The sequence below is a fragment of the Gopherus flavomarginatus genome, chromosome 7 (assembly GCF_025201925.1).
Source record: "Gopherus flavomarginatus isolate rGopFla2 chromosome 7, rGopFla2.mat.asm, whole genome shotgun sequence".
Lineage (NCBI taxonomy): Eukaryota > Metazoa > Chordata > Testudines > Testudinidae > Gopherus > Gopherus flavomarginatus.
Window position 1 is genome coordinate 81,793,699 of NC_066623.1, and position 16,395 is coordinate 81,810,093.

Below are 16,395 nucleotides of genomic sequence, written 5' to 3' on the forward strand. Positions count from 1 at the left end.
CAGACAGCCTGATAATTTAGGCTATATATTTTGCTCAGCAACTGAAAATGGCATCACATGTGCTTAATACTAATTTTCAAACAGTCTGCAGAGTACATTAACAAGCTTTAAAAAAATTATACTTCTCAATTTTGTTTAACTGAACAACACAGGGCTAAATCCTACCCTTTCTAAAAACAATCATGCAGAATGGGGATGGACTGGAAGGAGGAGTGACAGCATACGGCTGGCCATGCATATGGCACAAGGGACATTCAACTTTGAAGGCCAGGATGACACCAGGCTCAGCCTGGAGCCCCCTCCCTCACTGCAAACCCCTTGGTCCCAGCCCAAAACCTGCACCCCTTCTTGACCCCAACTCCCTGCCCCAGTCCAGTGAAAGTGAATGAGGGGTAGGCGAGAGCAAGTGACAGAGAGATGACAGGGTGATGGAGTGAGTGGAGCAGATCCTGGGTTACCCTTAAATTCAAAAAGTGATCTTGGGTGTAAAAAGTTTGGAGACTACTGACCTATTGTATAACTCCAGATACATGAATATTTCATTTTAATCTATAGTCAATTTCTAATATTTGGACTGAAATATTGCAAGGGAATATTCTTCTATAAAATTAAACTGGTTCCTTTAAAGAAAAATATCTGTTTCATAGACATTTTTCTGTTGATGTTCGATTTTGTGAAAGTCTTTTGCTTTAGCCAACCAAGTCCTAATGAAACATGCCAGACTAGATGCTACTCTTATAAAATTGCGAAACATTAGATTTATATTCACAACAAATCTAGCACTGTCTGACCACGCTTCCATGCAGGAGTAATTTCAAGGACAGAAAGTCATCCTAAGAAGTATTTTTAAACCTGCTAGCTCTGCTCACTTACCCACCCAATTACTTCTGCACATAGAGCCAACTTATAGCTACTTTGATAACAAAAACTCCTCCACTAAATTACAAAACTGCCTTCAGAATAGGCACTTTTGCTTCCCTACTCCAAAGTTAGGAAACACACCTGGAACCATTTAGTAAAGAGGGCATTTCCTTATTCATCCCACCTTTCCCCACCCCTGAAACACAAACCACTCACATATTAAAATCAAAGAGAAAAGACAAATAAGAATTTTCTTTCCCTTGAAAACTAAATAATTGACAAAAGACTCTGCTCTTGCAACCTTCTCAAATGGTGAATATTAAAAGAAAACCAAAGGAAAAATTACTGTTTGTGGAAGCAGCATGGAAGGGAAAAAAAAAATCACAAATGAAGAAAAAAGACAACTGTGTATGGAAAAAATATTTTCCCTCACATAACTCTGACTGAAATGAACTCACTAAATACAAAGTGGACTCAATACTATACAATAATTCATAAATGAAAGTGATCTTCCTAAACTTTGACAAGATTTATCACCCATACATTTATTCAATGCTATTTGCATTCCTAGACTCTTGTAAATGTTTGCACAGTGTTCAACGATCCCGAATAACTAGTATTAACAAAAGATTAAAGTTTTATTAAAGGAACTTACCTTACTAAGGTTTGAGTAGAGGTCCACTACACTGTTACAGAATTTTTCCACATCCTGTGTGAGCAGTTGATCTGGATTAGCTATTCTGTTGTCCAGATTTCCCATTTTGTAATATGTATAAGCCCTAAAACATTAACAACAAAACAATCATAGAAAAACTTGTTACGTTTTACCTAAAACGAATCAATGATTCAAGTGGTATTAAATGAGTAGCTGAAAGCCACTTCAGAAAATTTATAAAATCCACAAACAATCCCATCTCTTACTTGATATTTACTTGGATTTATTTTACAGTTGATACATTATACCACACTTTTAACATTTTAAGCATTAGAAAAGTTATGACTTACTGTAGATATTCCTCATAGAGGTATTTGGTGAGTCTTACTCGGAAACAAAGTTTAAGTTCATTTAGCCCATACTTCAAAAAATTATTTACCAGGGAGATCTAGGAATAAATAATAGTAATACAAGTTAATACAAACAAATAAAACACAGCTGGATTAAATATATCATGCAAATTGCTTGCTTAAATTGGTGAAAGTACAAAACACAATTTTACCTAGTCAGACTTCGTACACAAATTGATTTAAATTAACTAGATCCAGATCTTGCAAATTTCTAAAACATCAGAGTAGTCTCATTTAAGTCAGTGACACTATTCACATACTTCAAGTCAAGCAAGTGCATAATTATTTGCAGGTATCATGGACTACTATTTCTATATCAATTTTAAAAATCTTTGGATTATCAAATGAGTACTAACAATAAATACTAAAGTACTGATAAAAGTTAAAACTGGTCTTATTGGGTCAATAGATATAGCTCAGAACTCTGTTACAATCAAATACCATGCATCTGATGAAGTGGGTATTCACACACGAAAGCTCATGCTCCAATATATCTGTTAGTCTATAAGGTGCTACAGGAGTCTTTGCTGCTTTAACCAAACATTTAACTCCAATCAGTTTTAAAATGAAATTTATCGTCTCAGCCCCAAGCCCCACCTTTAAAATGATATCATTTCTGGCCTATTATGTATTTCTGGCCTATTTTAAAATTTGGTTGCATTTTTCTTTAACTGGTGAGAATTATTCCCCTTAAAGTGCTGGGTTTATTTCTAGAACACTTCGTTTTAGAATTCCTATATGAACAGGGTGTAAGTCACTTGAGAAAAAACCTGCATGTTAAAAACACTGTATATGTTTTGAAAGATGGTTAATGTGAAAAATCTTACCTTTATTTTGAATCTGCTTGAAAAACAAAAACTAACTATTTAAGTAGTTACCTCATCACAAGCCTTGACAGCTTACTTTAGTCAATTGGCAACAGGGATTTTTAAATTACTCATCAGCGCTAACAGACAAACCTAGCAGTCTAAAAGAGTAAGTCAATTCTGCTGAATCAATAGGCATCCAATAGTGAAACCTCCACTCAAATATTTTCCTACTTCTTACAGCCAGAAAGTGAAATGAAACCACCCATTTTAAGAACAGTTTACTTCTAAAAGTTCTGACAAATTCATTTGGAATCTCTTCATGATTTCTGAATTTATATTTTAAATCACTTCTAACAAAAAGATGGCAAGGAAAAAAAAGCACTTACAGCAGGCATGGCAGCAATGAAGTTGAACAAGTACTTCTTGAAATCTTTTCTGCTTCGACCAATGATAGCACTGCAAACAACCATATGCTATGTGTTAGTTGTGAAAGAAATCAAGTACTACACACACCAGTGTTTCCCAAGGGGAGGGCAAGTGGGTGGCCCTGATTAGTTCAGGAGGGCAGGGGTAACGGGGTATAAGAAAGGATCACTGTGGAAAACTGTAGTACCGACTGTGTCAACTTCATCTTCAGGTAAAGTGGAAGGTGGCTCACTGAAAGCCACCTGCCTTCTCTCCTCTTGTTCTTGTTGCGGCCCCTAACATAAGAGGCTACAGAAGGAGGCCTCATATACTCTTCCCTGCTCCCATGGCACTTAGTAACCTTGGGTATCAAATGGACACTACTCACCCCAGCAGCATACAGCCTTCAGGGGTGAGGTGAGAGGAGGACAGGAAGGTGCAAGGTGGAAAAGTTAAGTTAGCAAAAAGTATGTAGAAAAAAAAGAGGAATAAGAAAGGGGAGGGGGGGAAATACACAGAAGAGAAACAAAGAAAAAACAACAGAGAAGATGAGAAGTGAGAAAACAAATGGACAGGAAAAGAGAATGAGTACTTGCAACCATATCAGAACATGGTGTAAGGAGATTGAGTAGGGCCATCTGCCAATCCATTAAAATGTGGGGGGAGGCGAAGAGAGAAGGGATTGGAACCATGGCTCCAAGTTGTTTATGGTCTGGAGTAGAAATTAGCCAAGACAAAAATAATTATTTAACCTTATACACACACCAAGTAAAGTGTTCCAGATTTCATAAAAAATTCATGGCATTTTAGAACTATATTTAGCACCTAAAAAATCTGTATTTCTCAGCTAGAAATTATTCAGTGTATAAAGTCTCTTATACATAAAAGATAACTGTGAAGCAAAAAACAAAAAATACAAGAGGACTACGTTTTCCCTTTCATATTTGCTTATAAGGTGTTATCAGCTTCAATTTTTTTTTTTTATGTTCCTCTTTAAAACACTTGAAATATCCAGAATACTGGGTCCTCACTTATCTTGGTTTGCTGGGGGTTGTTGGCAAAACCTTAGGACAGTGGTTCCCAAACCTGTTCCGCCGCTTCTGCGGGGAAAGCCCCTGGCAGGCCGGGCCGGTTTGTGTACCTGCCGCGTCCGTAGGTTCGGACCATCACGGCTCCCAGTGGCCGCAGTTCCCTGCTCCAGGCCAACGGGAGCTGCTGGAAGTGGCACAGGCCGAGCCGCTGCTTCCAGCAGCTCCCATTGGCCTGGAGCAGCAAATTGCAGCCACTGGGAGCTGCAATCGGCCGAACCTGTGGATCCGGCAGGTACACAAACTGGCCCAGCCCGCCAGGGGCTTTCCCTGCAGAAGCGGTGGAACAAGTTTGGGAACCACTGCCTTAGGAAAACTACAACTCTACAACCTGAGCTGTAGCTCTCCTTCACATAAATGCGAAGGGAATACTGAGGGCTTTTCTATACAGAAATGTTTTAGTGGTATAAGTTAATTTGTGAATATAAACCACTATAGTTATGCTGATATAACTGTCAGCATGGAGGCACTTATTCCAGTATGCGTGCCTTTTTCTTTTTTTTTTGTTTTAGCGTAGGTTGCTTTGCAAGGAGTTTAAGCTAAACCAAAATAAAGCCACTCTTATTCCAGACTAAGAGCATCCACACATGAAGTTATACTGGTAAAACTATGAGTTTAATGTGATCAATATAGGGTGATCAGTGGAAGGAGAGCTGTAGCTCAGCTTACTGCTTCATGTGGGATCACCATTAAGGTCCACATTTTCCACGCTACCCCCTATTCTTCAAGCTGCAACCCACTTCATTTAAATCTCTCCTTAAGATTCTGCTGATCCATAAAGCATCACCAGGTAATAATAAGAACTATAAAAAAACCTTAATACCTACAAGATGTGTACATCCTTAAACAAAACGCAAGTTGTTGTATTGAGAGAGGCAATGTGGATGAGGTAGTATCTTTTATTGGACCAACTCACCCACCTTCTCTCTCTCCTTGGGACAAACATGGCTATAACACTGCAAACATGTTGCATACTCATGTCCTTCCTCACCCTACTGTTTCTTAGGAAGATAAGTACGGCCATATTGGATCAGACCAATGATCCATCCAGCCCTGCATCCTGTCTGCCGACAGTGGCCAATGCCAGGTGTCCCAGAGGAAGTGAACCTAACAGGCAATGATCAAGTGATTTCTTCCCTGCCATCCATCTCCACCCTCTCACAAACAAAGACTAGGGACACCATTCCTTATGAATCCTGGCTAAGAGTCATTAATGGACTTAACTAGATAAATTCGTGGAGGTTTTCTTTTAAACCCTGTTACAGTCCTAGCCTTCACAACCTCCTCAAGCAAAGAGATCCATAGGTTGACTGTGCGCTGTGTGAAGAAGAACTTCCTTTTGTTTGTTTTAAAGCTGCTGCCCATTAATTTCATTAGGTGGCCCCTAGTTCTTATATTATGGGAACAAGTAAAAAACTTTTCCTTTTTCACTTTCTCCACCCTACTCAAGATTTTATATACCTCTATCATATCCCTCCTTAGTCTCCTCTTTTCCAAGCTGAAAAGTCTTAGCCTCTTTAATCTTCTTTTCATATGGCACACGTTCCAAACCCCTAATCATTTTAGTTGCCCTTCTCTGAATCTTTTCTAATGCCAGTATATCTTTTTTGAGAAGAGACCACATCTGTACACAGTATTTAAGATGCAGGAGTACCATGGATTTATATAACGGCAATAAGACATTCTTCGTCTTATTCTCTATGCCTTTTTAAATTATTCCTAACATCCTGTTTGCTTTTTTAACTTATGCTGCACATTGTGTGGACGTCTTCAGAGAACTATCCACCATGACTCCAAGATCTCTTTCCTGATTAGTTGTAGCTAAATTAGCCCCCATCATATTGTATGTATAGCTAGGGTTATTTTTTCCAATGTGCATTACTTTACATTTATCCACATTAAATTTCACTTGCCATTGTGTTGCCCAATCACTTAGTCTGCTTTGGTCTTAACTTTCTTGAGCAGTTTAATATCATCTGTAAACTTTGCAACCTCACTGTTTACCCCTTTCTCCAGATCATTTAAGAATAAATTGAATAGGATTGATCCTAGGACTGACCCTTGGGGAACACCACTAGTTACCCCCTCCATTCTGAAAATTTACCATTTATTCCTACCCTTTGATCCCTGTCTTTTAACCAGTTCTCAATCCACAAAAGGATCTTCCCTCTCATCCCATGACAACTTAATTTACGTAAGAACCTTTGGTAAGGGACCTTGTCAAAGGCTTTCTGAAAATCTAAATATTCCTCTACCCCGCTATAACGCAGTCCTCGGGAGCCAAAAAAAATCTCATTGCCTTATAGGTGAGACCACGTTACATCCGGTTCAGTATGGTATGGTGTACCAGCAAGAGCCAGTACGCCATGCCAGACTGGACCAGCTTCCCCAGGGGTGATTTAAAGGAACTGGTGCTGCAGCTGCCGTGGAGAGCCTCGGGCCCTTTAAATCACCGCCAGAGCTCTGGCAGTGGAGCTCAGGCAAGGATTTAAAGGGCCTGGGGCTCCCCGCAGCGGCCAGAGCCTCTGACCCTTTAAATCACCGCCCGAGCTCTGCTGCTGGCAGGGCTCCGGCAGCTGGGCTCAGGCAGTGATTTAAAGGGCCCAGGGCTCCACACGAATAAGATGGTTACTCACCTTTGTAACTGTTGCTCTTCAAGATGTGTTGCTCATATCCATTCCAATTAGGTGTGTGCGCGCCGCGTGCACGTTCGGAGACTTTTTACCCCTAGCAACACTCGGTGGGCCGGCAGGTCGCTCCCTGGAGTGGCGCCTGATATATACCCCTACTGGCCCATCCGCTCCTCAGTTCCTTCTTGCCGGCTACTCCGACAGTGGGGAAGGAGGGCGGGTGTGGAATGGATATGAGCAACACATCTCGAAGAACAACAGTTACATAGGTGAGTAACCGTCTTTTCTTCTTCGAGTGCTTGCTCATATCCATTCCAATTAGGTGATTCCCAAGCCTTACCTAGGCGGTGCGGTCGGAGCGAGACGTTGCAGAACGTAAGACTGCTGAGCGGAAGGCGGTATCGTCTCTAGACTGTTGGACCAATGCATAGTGCGATGCAAACTTATGGATGGAAGACCAGATGGCCGCACGGCACATGTCCTGTATGGGAACATGGTCCAGGAACGCAGCAGATGAGGCTTGAGCCCGGGTAGAATGGGCAGTGAGATGGCCCGACTGAGTATGAGTTAAGTCATAGCAAGCCCGAATACACGATGTAACCCAAGATGCAATACGCTGTGAAGAGATTGCCATGCCCTTCATACGTTCCGCCACTGCCACAAATAGCTGAGGTGAGCGTCGGAAGAGCTTGGTCCTCTCGATGTAGAAGGCAAGAGCCCTTCGGACATCCAAGGTATGGAGCTGTTGCTCTCGTCACGATGAATGCGGCATTGGACAAAAGACTGGCAGGAAGATGTCCTGGTTAACATGAAAGGCGGAGACGACCTTAGGGAGGAATGCTGGGTGCGGTCGCACCTGTACCTTGTCCTTATGGAACACAGTATATGGAGGATCCACAGTCAGTGCACGAAGCTCTGAGACTCGTCTAGCCGAGGTGATAGCGACTAGGAAAGCTACTTTCCAGGACAGGTACAGCAGCGAGCATGTGGCCAAAGGCTCGAAAGGGGGCCCCATGAGCCTGGTTAAGACAAGGTTCAGGTCCCAGGTAGCAGTAGGCCGTTTGACCTGTGGGTATAGTCGCTCCAAGCCCTTAAGGAATCTTGAAACTATAGGGTGAGAAAAAACAGAACTGCCAGCTTCGCCCGGATGGAAGGTGGATATAGCCACCAGATGTACTCGTAGAGAGGAGATCGCCAACCCCTGCTATTTGAGAGACCACACGTAGTCCAGGATAGTGGGGACTAATGCAGAATGCGGAGAATGGCCGTGCTGGTTACACCAGTGGCAGAAGCGCTTCCATTTTGCGAGGTAGGTAGAGCGCGTGGAGGGCTTCCTGCTACCCAGCAACACCTGCTGTACTGCAGCGGAACAGCGCAACTCTGACTGGTTTAACCAGACAGGAGCCATGCAGTCAGATGAAGGGACTGCAGGTCCGGATGGTGCATCCTGCCGAAGTCTTGTGTGATCAGGTCCGGCCAAAGCGGCAGGGGAACTGGGTCTGCCAGGGACAGGTCGAGCAGCATGGTGTATCAGGGCTGCCTCGGCCAAGCCGGAGCGATCAGGATGAGGCGAGCTCTGTCCCTTCGGAGTTTGAGCAGGACTCGGTGGACAAGAGGGAAGGGTGGAAAGGCGTAACAGAGGCGGCCCGTCCACGAGATCAGGAATGCGTCCGACAGGGAGCCCGGGGAGCGACCCTGCAGAAAGCAGAACACCTGACATTTCCTGTTCATTCTGGATGCAAACAGGTCTATGTGGGGAAATCCCCACCTCTGGAAAATGGAATGGAGAACGTCCGGATGGATGGAACATTCATGGGATAGGAAGGATCTGCTCAGGTGATCCGCGAGGGTGTTCCGTACCCCCGGGAGAAAGGAGGCCACTAGATGTATGGAGTGGGCTATACAAAAGTCCCACAGGCGTATTGCTTCCTGACACAGAGGGGTGGACCGGGTCCCGCCCTGCTTGTTGATGTAATACATGGCCGTTGTGTTGTCCATGAACACCGCAACACAACGGCCGTGTAGATGTGGCTGAAAAGCTTGGCATGCCAGTCGGACTGCTCTCAGCTCCGGCACATTGATGTGGCGCGTCAGTTCCCGTGGTGACCAGAGGCCTTGGGTGTGCAGGAGCACTAGGTGGGCACCCCAGCCCAGCGAGGATGCGTCCGTTGTTAGGGACACGGAGGGCTGGGGAGGATGAAACGGCAGGCCCGCACACACTCGGGATGACGTCTTCCACCAGTCGAGGGAGCCTAGAACATCTAGCGGAATTGTCAGGATTGTGTCTATGGCGTCCCTGCCTGGCCGATAGACCGACGCGAGCCAGGTTTGCAGAGGGCGCACGCGCAGTCTTGCATGCCTCGTGACGAAAGTGCATGCAGCCATGTGCCCCAGGAGAGCAAGGCAAGTACGAGCAGAAGTGGTTGGAAAGCTTTGCAGACTTTCGACAAGGGAGACTATGGCTTGGATCCGGTGCAGGGGTAAACTGGCTGTCGCAAGGTTGGAGTCCAGCATTGCCCCGATAAATTCTATCCTCTGCGTAGGCACCAGAGTGGACTTGTCCAAGTTGATGATCAAGCCTAGACTCACAAACAGCTCCCTGATGAAGGCGACATGGGCGAGCACCTGCGCCTCTGAAGTCCCTCGGATAAGCCAGTCGTCGAGGTAAGGGAAGATGTGTATTCAACGACGGCGCAGGGAAGCAGTGACGACCGCCAAACACTTGGTGAAGACCCGAGGGGGCCGAGGAAAGACCAAAGGGAAGGACAGTAAACTGGTAGTGACCCTGATTTACCACAAAGTGCAGATACCTCCTGTGCGGGGGATAAATTGCAATGTGGAAATATGCACCCTTCATGTCGAGAGCGGCGTACCAATCTCCGGGATCCAGGGAAGGAATGATGGTTCCTAAGGATACCATGCGGAACTTGAACTTTTTGATGAATTTGTTCAGCCCTCACAGGTCCAGGATGGGCCGGAGGCCCCCTTTTGACTTGGGGATTAAGAAATACCGGGAATAAACCCCCTTGCCCCTTAACTCCTCTATAGCTCCGATCAAGAGGAGCTTGCGAACCTCCTGGATGAGGAGTTGCTCGTGAGAGGGGTCCCTGAAGAGGGATGAGGAGGGGGGTAGAAATAAACTGAAGACAGTATCCAAGCTCCACCATGCATAGAACCCAACGATCCGAGGTCAGCTGGGACCACGCTGGGAGAACGGGGAGAGGCGGTTGTAAAAATGAAGAGGATCCGGGGAGGGAATTGGTACGCCGCTCTCAGGTGCACCCTCAAAAGTTTGCTTTGGGTCCCGGCGGTGGTTTGGTGGGACCGGAATTGTTGCCCCCTTGAGGTCCAGACTGACGTCTGCGGGTCGTGCGGCCTCGTCGCCGGGCAAGATCCTGTCTTGGCCGAGGCGGGGGGTAAGGGCGCTGAGGTTGTGAGCGGAAGGACCGTCTCTGAGTCTGGGGTGTATGCATTCCCAGCGAACGCATGATAACCCGGTTGTACTTCAGACTCTGTAGTCTGGGATCTGTCTTTTGTGAGAATAGACCTTGCCCGTCGAATGGCACGTCTTGGATGGTATATTGTAGCTCAGGCGGTAGGCTGGACACTTGTAACCAAGATATGCGACGCATGGCTATGCCAGAGGCGAGCGTTCTGGCTGCCGAATCGGTGGCATCTAAGGAGGTTTGCAGTGTGGTTCTGGCAACCCTCTTCCCCTCCTCTAGGAGAGCTGAAAACTCCTGACGTGAGTCTTGGGGAACCAACTCGGTAAACTTGCCGACAGCTTCCCAGGTGTTGTAGCTGTAACGGCATAAGAGGGCCTGTTGGTTCGCCACATGGAGCTGAAGGCCTCCCGCAGAGTAGATTTCCCGGCCCAGCAAATCCATGCACCTGGCCTCCCTAGATTTTGGCGCGGGAGCTTGCTGGCCGTGGCACTCCCGTTCGTTGACCGACTGTACCACTGACGAGCAGGGGACGGGGTACACGTAGAGGTACTCATACCCCTTGGACGGCACCATGTACTTTCTTTCCACTCCCCTGGCTGTGGGTGGTATGGAAGCCGGGGACTGCCAGATGGTGTCTGCCTTGGCTTGGATCGATTTGATGAAGGGGAGGGCCACCCTGGTCGGTGCTTCCGTGGATAATATGCTAACCACTGGGTCCTCCACTTCAGGAACTTCCTCTATGGGAAGATTTATATTCTGGGCAATACGCCGCGGAAGGTCCTGATGCGCTCGGAGATCAATTGGCGGGGGCCCCGATGATGATGTGCCCGCTACTGCCTCATCCAGGGAAGAGGAGAATGATAATCCAGGGATGAGTGGTTCTTGCACTGAAGCCTCGTCCTGGGGGACTTCCGTTTCCAGAACGTCATGCTGCGCAAGGGAATGCGCAGGGTCTTCCTCCATACCAGCGGGGGGAGGCCGGCTGACTGTGGCCTCTGGCGCATGGTGCTCTGACTGGCTGGAGCGTGCTGGGCCCATTGGCTCGCCCTGGGCTTGGTGATAGGCCCAAGGCATCCAAAAGGACCATTGAGGTGGTCCATGATCCGGGTGGGCCTCTGCATCTGAACCCCCGTAGGAGGCGCTATCCGTGTGTGAGGAGGCAGACGGGTGATGCGATGGCCACGGAGGAGCTGATGTTGACTGAGCCAGGTCTCTGCGTCCATAGAGCTCGTCTCTACGCGGTACCGGTGAGCGGTACCAGGAACCATGGCGGTATCCGGAGTGGGACCGGGACTTGCTACCAGCGCGGTGCCGGGAGGTCGACCGGTGCCTTATATCGTCATGCCAGGATCGGCTGCCGTAAGTACGTCGGTGCCACAATCTGGACCGGTGCCGAGAGTACCACGACGGCGACCGGGATCTCGAGTGGTGCCACGAGTACGACCGGTGCCGTGGAGAACGGTACCGGGACTGTGAGCGGCGCCAGGAACTTGAGCGATGTCGAGGCCGAGAGTGATCTCGGGATCTGGAGCAGGACCGACGGTGTTCAGTGGTGCTCGATGAACGTGGTCGCACCAGGGTGGGCTTGCCCAGCGACTGAATAACCCGCACCGGCGGTGCCGGGGGTTGGGGCAATTCGGGCTCTGTCAGAGTGATTAGGTCGCGCGCCGCAGAGAAGGTCTCCGGCGTGGAGGGTGCGACGAGCTCAACCACAGCGCATGCTGGGGAGCTGGTAGGCACAGGACTCAACAGCTCCCGTGAAGCTGGAATCGACGGTGCAGAGGCAAGCGGTGCCACGGCAGATGACGGTGCCGGGCGGTCCATCTTGGAAATATGCTCCAACTGCAGCGTAGCTGTAGTTGCCGCAGGAGCCTTGTGCTTCTTGCTCCTCAGGGAGAGGGAGTGGCGCCGGCTGGAGTGTTGGGGCAGTGAAGGGTGGGGGAGCGGAGCCTTTATTGGTGCCGGGCGGTTCGGTGCGGAAGAGACGCTTGGTCCTGGTGCCGGAGTCGGTGCCGAGGATGGAGGAGTCAAAGCTGCCTCCATCAAAAGCTGTTTTAGGCGAATGTCCCGTTCCCTCTTTGTCCGGGGCTTGAACGCCTTGCAGATCTGGCACTTGTCCGCAAGGTGGGATTCGCCTAGGCACTTCAGACAGGAGTTGTGTGGATCTCCTGTGGGCATTGGCCGATGACAGGCCGCACAAGGCTTGAAACCCGGTGAACCGGGCATGGGCCCTGGTACCGGGGGAGGAGAAGGGGCGAGCCCCTGATCCTCTTTAACTATATACACAACTCTAAAAACTAACTAGAACTACAGTAAAAGAACTATATACACAATACTATAGAGAGTGAATCGCTAGGGAAGTGGAGAACAGCTAAGCCGCGCTCCACTGTTCCAACGACCGACACTGGCGGTAAGAAGAAACTGAGGAGCGGATGGTCCGGCAGGGGTATATATCAGGCGCCATACTGGCGCCACTCCAGGGGGCGACCTGCCGGCCCACCGAGTGTTGCTAGGGTAAAAAGTCTCCGACGAATGTGCACGCGCACACCTAATTGCAATGGATATGAGCAAGCACTCGAAGAAGAATTGAATATAAAGCAGTAAAGCAGCAGGGCTCGGGTGGCACTTTAAAGGGCCCAGGGCTCCCCGCTGCTTTACTGCTTTATATCCGAATTCGTGTTATATCGGGTCGCGTTCTATTGGGGTAGAGGTGTACATGTCCACTGGATCCCCCTTGTCCACATGTTTGTTGACCCCTTCAAAGAACTCTAACAGATTAGTAAGACATGATTTACCTTTACATAAACCATGTTGACTTTTGCCCAATGATTTGCGTTTTTCTATGTGTCTGACAATTTTATTCTTAACTATTATTTCAATTTGACTGGTACTGATGTTAGACTGACTGGTCTGTAATTGCCAGGATCACCTCTAGAGCCCTTTTTAAACATTGGTGTTACATTAGCCATCTTCCAGTCACTGGGAACAAAAGTTGATTTAAAGGACAGGTTACAAATCATAGTCAATAGTTCCGCAATTTCACATTTGAGTTCTTTCAGAACCCTTGGGCGAATGCCATCTGGTCCCGGTGACTTGTTACTGTTAAGTTTATCAATTAATGCCAAAACCTCCTCTAATGACACTTCAATCTGTGACAATTCCTCATATTTGTCACCTACAAAGGATGGCTCAAGTTTGGGAATCTCCCTCACATCTTCAGCCATCAAGACAGAGGCAAAGAATTCATTTAGTTTCTCTGCAGTGACTATCATCTCTAAGTACTCCTTTTGTATCTCAATCATCCGGGGGCTTCATTGGTTGTTTAGCAGGCTTCCGGTTTCTGATGTACTTAAAAACATTTTATTACCTTTTGAGTTTTTGGCTAGCTGTTCTTCAAACTCCTTTTTGGCTTTTCTTATTACATTTTTACACTTAATTTGGCAGTCTTCATGCTCCTTTCTACTTACCTCACTAGGATTTGACTTCCACTTTTTAAAAGATGCCCTTTTTTCTCTCACTACTTCTTTTATATGGTTGTTAAGCCATGGTGGCTCTTTTTTAGTTCTTCTACTGTGTTTTTTAATTTGGGGTATACATTTAAGTTGGGCCTCTATTATGGTGTCTTAGAAAAGGGTCCATGTTCTTACCCTCATGCAGGGGGTAATATTAGATTGCAAACTCCAGAGCAAGAATCTCATCTATGTTTTAAGGGATTTATAGCACTCGTAAGGACTGTAAAATAAATCTTTAACAATCACCCCCAAAGAGAGGAAGCAACCACCGACTATTTCTAATGTTAAAAACAAAAACAACCTCCACACAACAAGCAGTTAAAAATTAAGATATAAAAATGGTCTCTAACAAAAATATATAAGAAATAAAAGATTCACCTTCATGATGACACTGTACTAGAACCTATCCCATTCTTTATGTTGCAGGGACAGCTATTCTTTATAATAGTTTCCCTGATACTATAACATTAGGATTGGAGGCTTTGAGATAGTGTACACCATTGGGAAGAACAATTAAGGACCCATTTGGATTCTTCATATCTTTACTTTTAATAAAAATTATCGCTGTTGCCTTCGTAGACAGTTTAGAAAGGAAAATGGATATGAAAGGTGACAAGAGGATGAAATTAAATGAGGGGCATCTATTTAATTCATCAAAAAGAATACATGTTGTATTAAACCATGTGAGAATTGCAAATTTATTTTTAGGTAAGCATTTAAACTACATTTAGAATCAAGATTTATTTTTCTACATCTGTTTGTTGAGAAAGATTAAATATAGATTTTTATTTTCAGAGAGATGGCAGGCAAGAAGGAAGAATCCACACCATTTAATTTAAATATCACAATAAACTCAGATTTTGAAGCAAAAACAAATAGGAAAACATAGGAGCAACGGAGTTTTTTTTTAATTAGCTGAAATTATTCAAAATAAATCTATTATGGCAAAACATCTTTAAGATTAAAAGCAAATTGCTTCAGAACTGCATCAGTTATGAAACATTTAGCATCAGTAGAGCATGTGCATGCTACTGTTTTCAACAACTGTTTACCAAGTGGGATTGAAACTATAAATGTAAAAAAGAATTTCTTACTTATGATTGCAGCGCAAGAAAAATAACATTGTACATAATTCAACAACTATATATATTTATGATTACAGAACCAAAGAAATGTAATGCTGAAAGAGACCTCAAGAAGTCATCAAGTCTAGCATCCTGCACTGAGGCAGGACCAAGTAAACCTAGACCATCGCTGATAGGTGTTTGTCCAACCTCTCCTTAAGAACCTCCAATGATGGGAATTCCACACCTCCCTTGGAAGTCTATTTCAGAGCTTCACTACCCTTATAGTTAGACTGTTTTTCCTAATACCTAACCTAAATCTCCCTTGCTGCACGTTAATCTCATTACTTCTTGTCTTGCCTTTAGTGGATGTAGATAACATAGAAAATAATGTTGCTTTAATGATTGCATAACTACACATGTCAAAAGCACTGCAAAATACATTACTGCAGAAGTGCAACAAGAAAATTGACTTTTTCCATCTACTATAGGGAACACGACAGCAGTATTATATTATGGATCGCTCTCTGTAGGAACAGTTGATTTCTATCTCATGAGCCGATAGTGCCCTCAGAGACCCCACTATCCAGAAAACAAGAGGGACTGATAATATCTACAGTATGAAAGAGCTAACTTCAATTTTAAAAAATGCATCCCGCTTTAGAATCATGTAACTCAGATTTAAAAAAAAAAAAATCAAATCTTCTTTCCACCCCACAAGTTAAACTGGGGGAACACATACAGTGGGGGTCTGTGCTGGGTCTAGTACTATTCAATATTTTTATCAATTTCTTAGATAATGGAGTGGAGAGTACTCTTATAAAATTTGCGGCTGACACCAAGCTGGGAGGCTTCCTAGACCTTTAGAGGACTAGATTGGATTAGGAATCAAAACAACCTTGACAAATTGGAGAACTGATCTGAAACCAACAAGATGAAATTCAATAAAGACAAGTGCGAAGTACTATACCGAGGAAGAAAAAAAAAAATCACAACTACAAAATTAGGAACAACAAGCTAGATGATAGCATTGCTGAAAAGGATCTGGGGGCTACAGCAGATCACAAGTTGAATGAGTGTGAACAACGCGAAGTTGCAGAAAAGGCTAATATTCTGAGGTGTATTAGCAGGCGTGTTGTATGTAAGACACATCAGGTAACTGTCACATTCTATTCAGCGCTGGTGAGGCCTCAGCTGGAATACTGAGTCCAACTCTGGGTACCATCCTTAGGGAAAGTGAGCGTGTCCCCAGCGGAGAGCAATAAAAATAAGAGATTTAGAAACCTGACTTAAGAGGAAAGGTTAAAAAAAGGGGACATGTTTAATCTTGAAAAAAGACGACTTGGTGGAACCTAACAATTTTCAAATATGTTAAGAGCTGTTATAAAGAGGATGGTGATCAATTACTCACCACATCCACTGAAGGTAGGACAAGAAGTACTCAGCTTAATTTGCAGCAATGCAGATTTAGGCCATGTCTACACTAGCAAACTTACAGCAGCACAGCCATACTAA

At 45.4% G+C, this 16,395-nt stretch overlaps 1 protein-coding gene across 2 annotated transcripts in view; it reads right to left on the reverse strand.

Moving 5' to 3' along the window:
- ABCD3 (ATP binding cassette subfamily D member 3) overlaps window positions 1–16,395 on the reverse strand; it is an 89,105-nt gene that overhangs the window by 28,408 nt on the left and 44,302 nt on the right. For both annotated transcript variants that reach the window (XM_050960953.1, XM_050960954.1), the window contains 3 exons: window positions 3,122–3,191; window positions 1,867–1,964; window positions 1,517–1,640 (listed from right to left, as the gene is read on the reverse strand). In XM_050960953.1, the coding sequence (XP_050816910.1) occupies window positions 1,517–1,640; window positions 1,867–1,964; window positions 3,122–3,191 (292 nt within the window). The remainder of the gene's footprint in view (window positions 1–1,516; window positions 1,641–1,866; window positions 1,965–3,121; window positions 3,192–16,395) is intronic.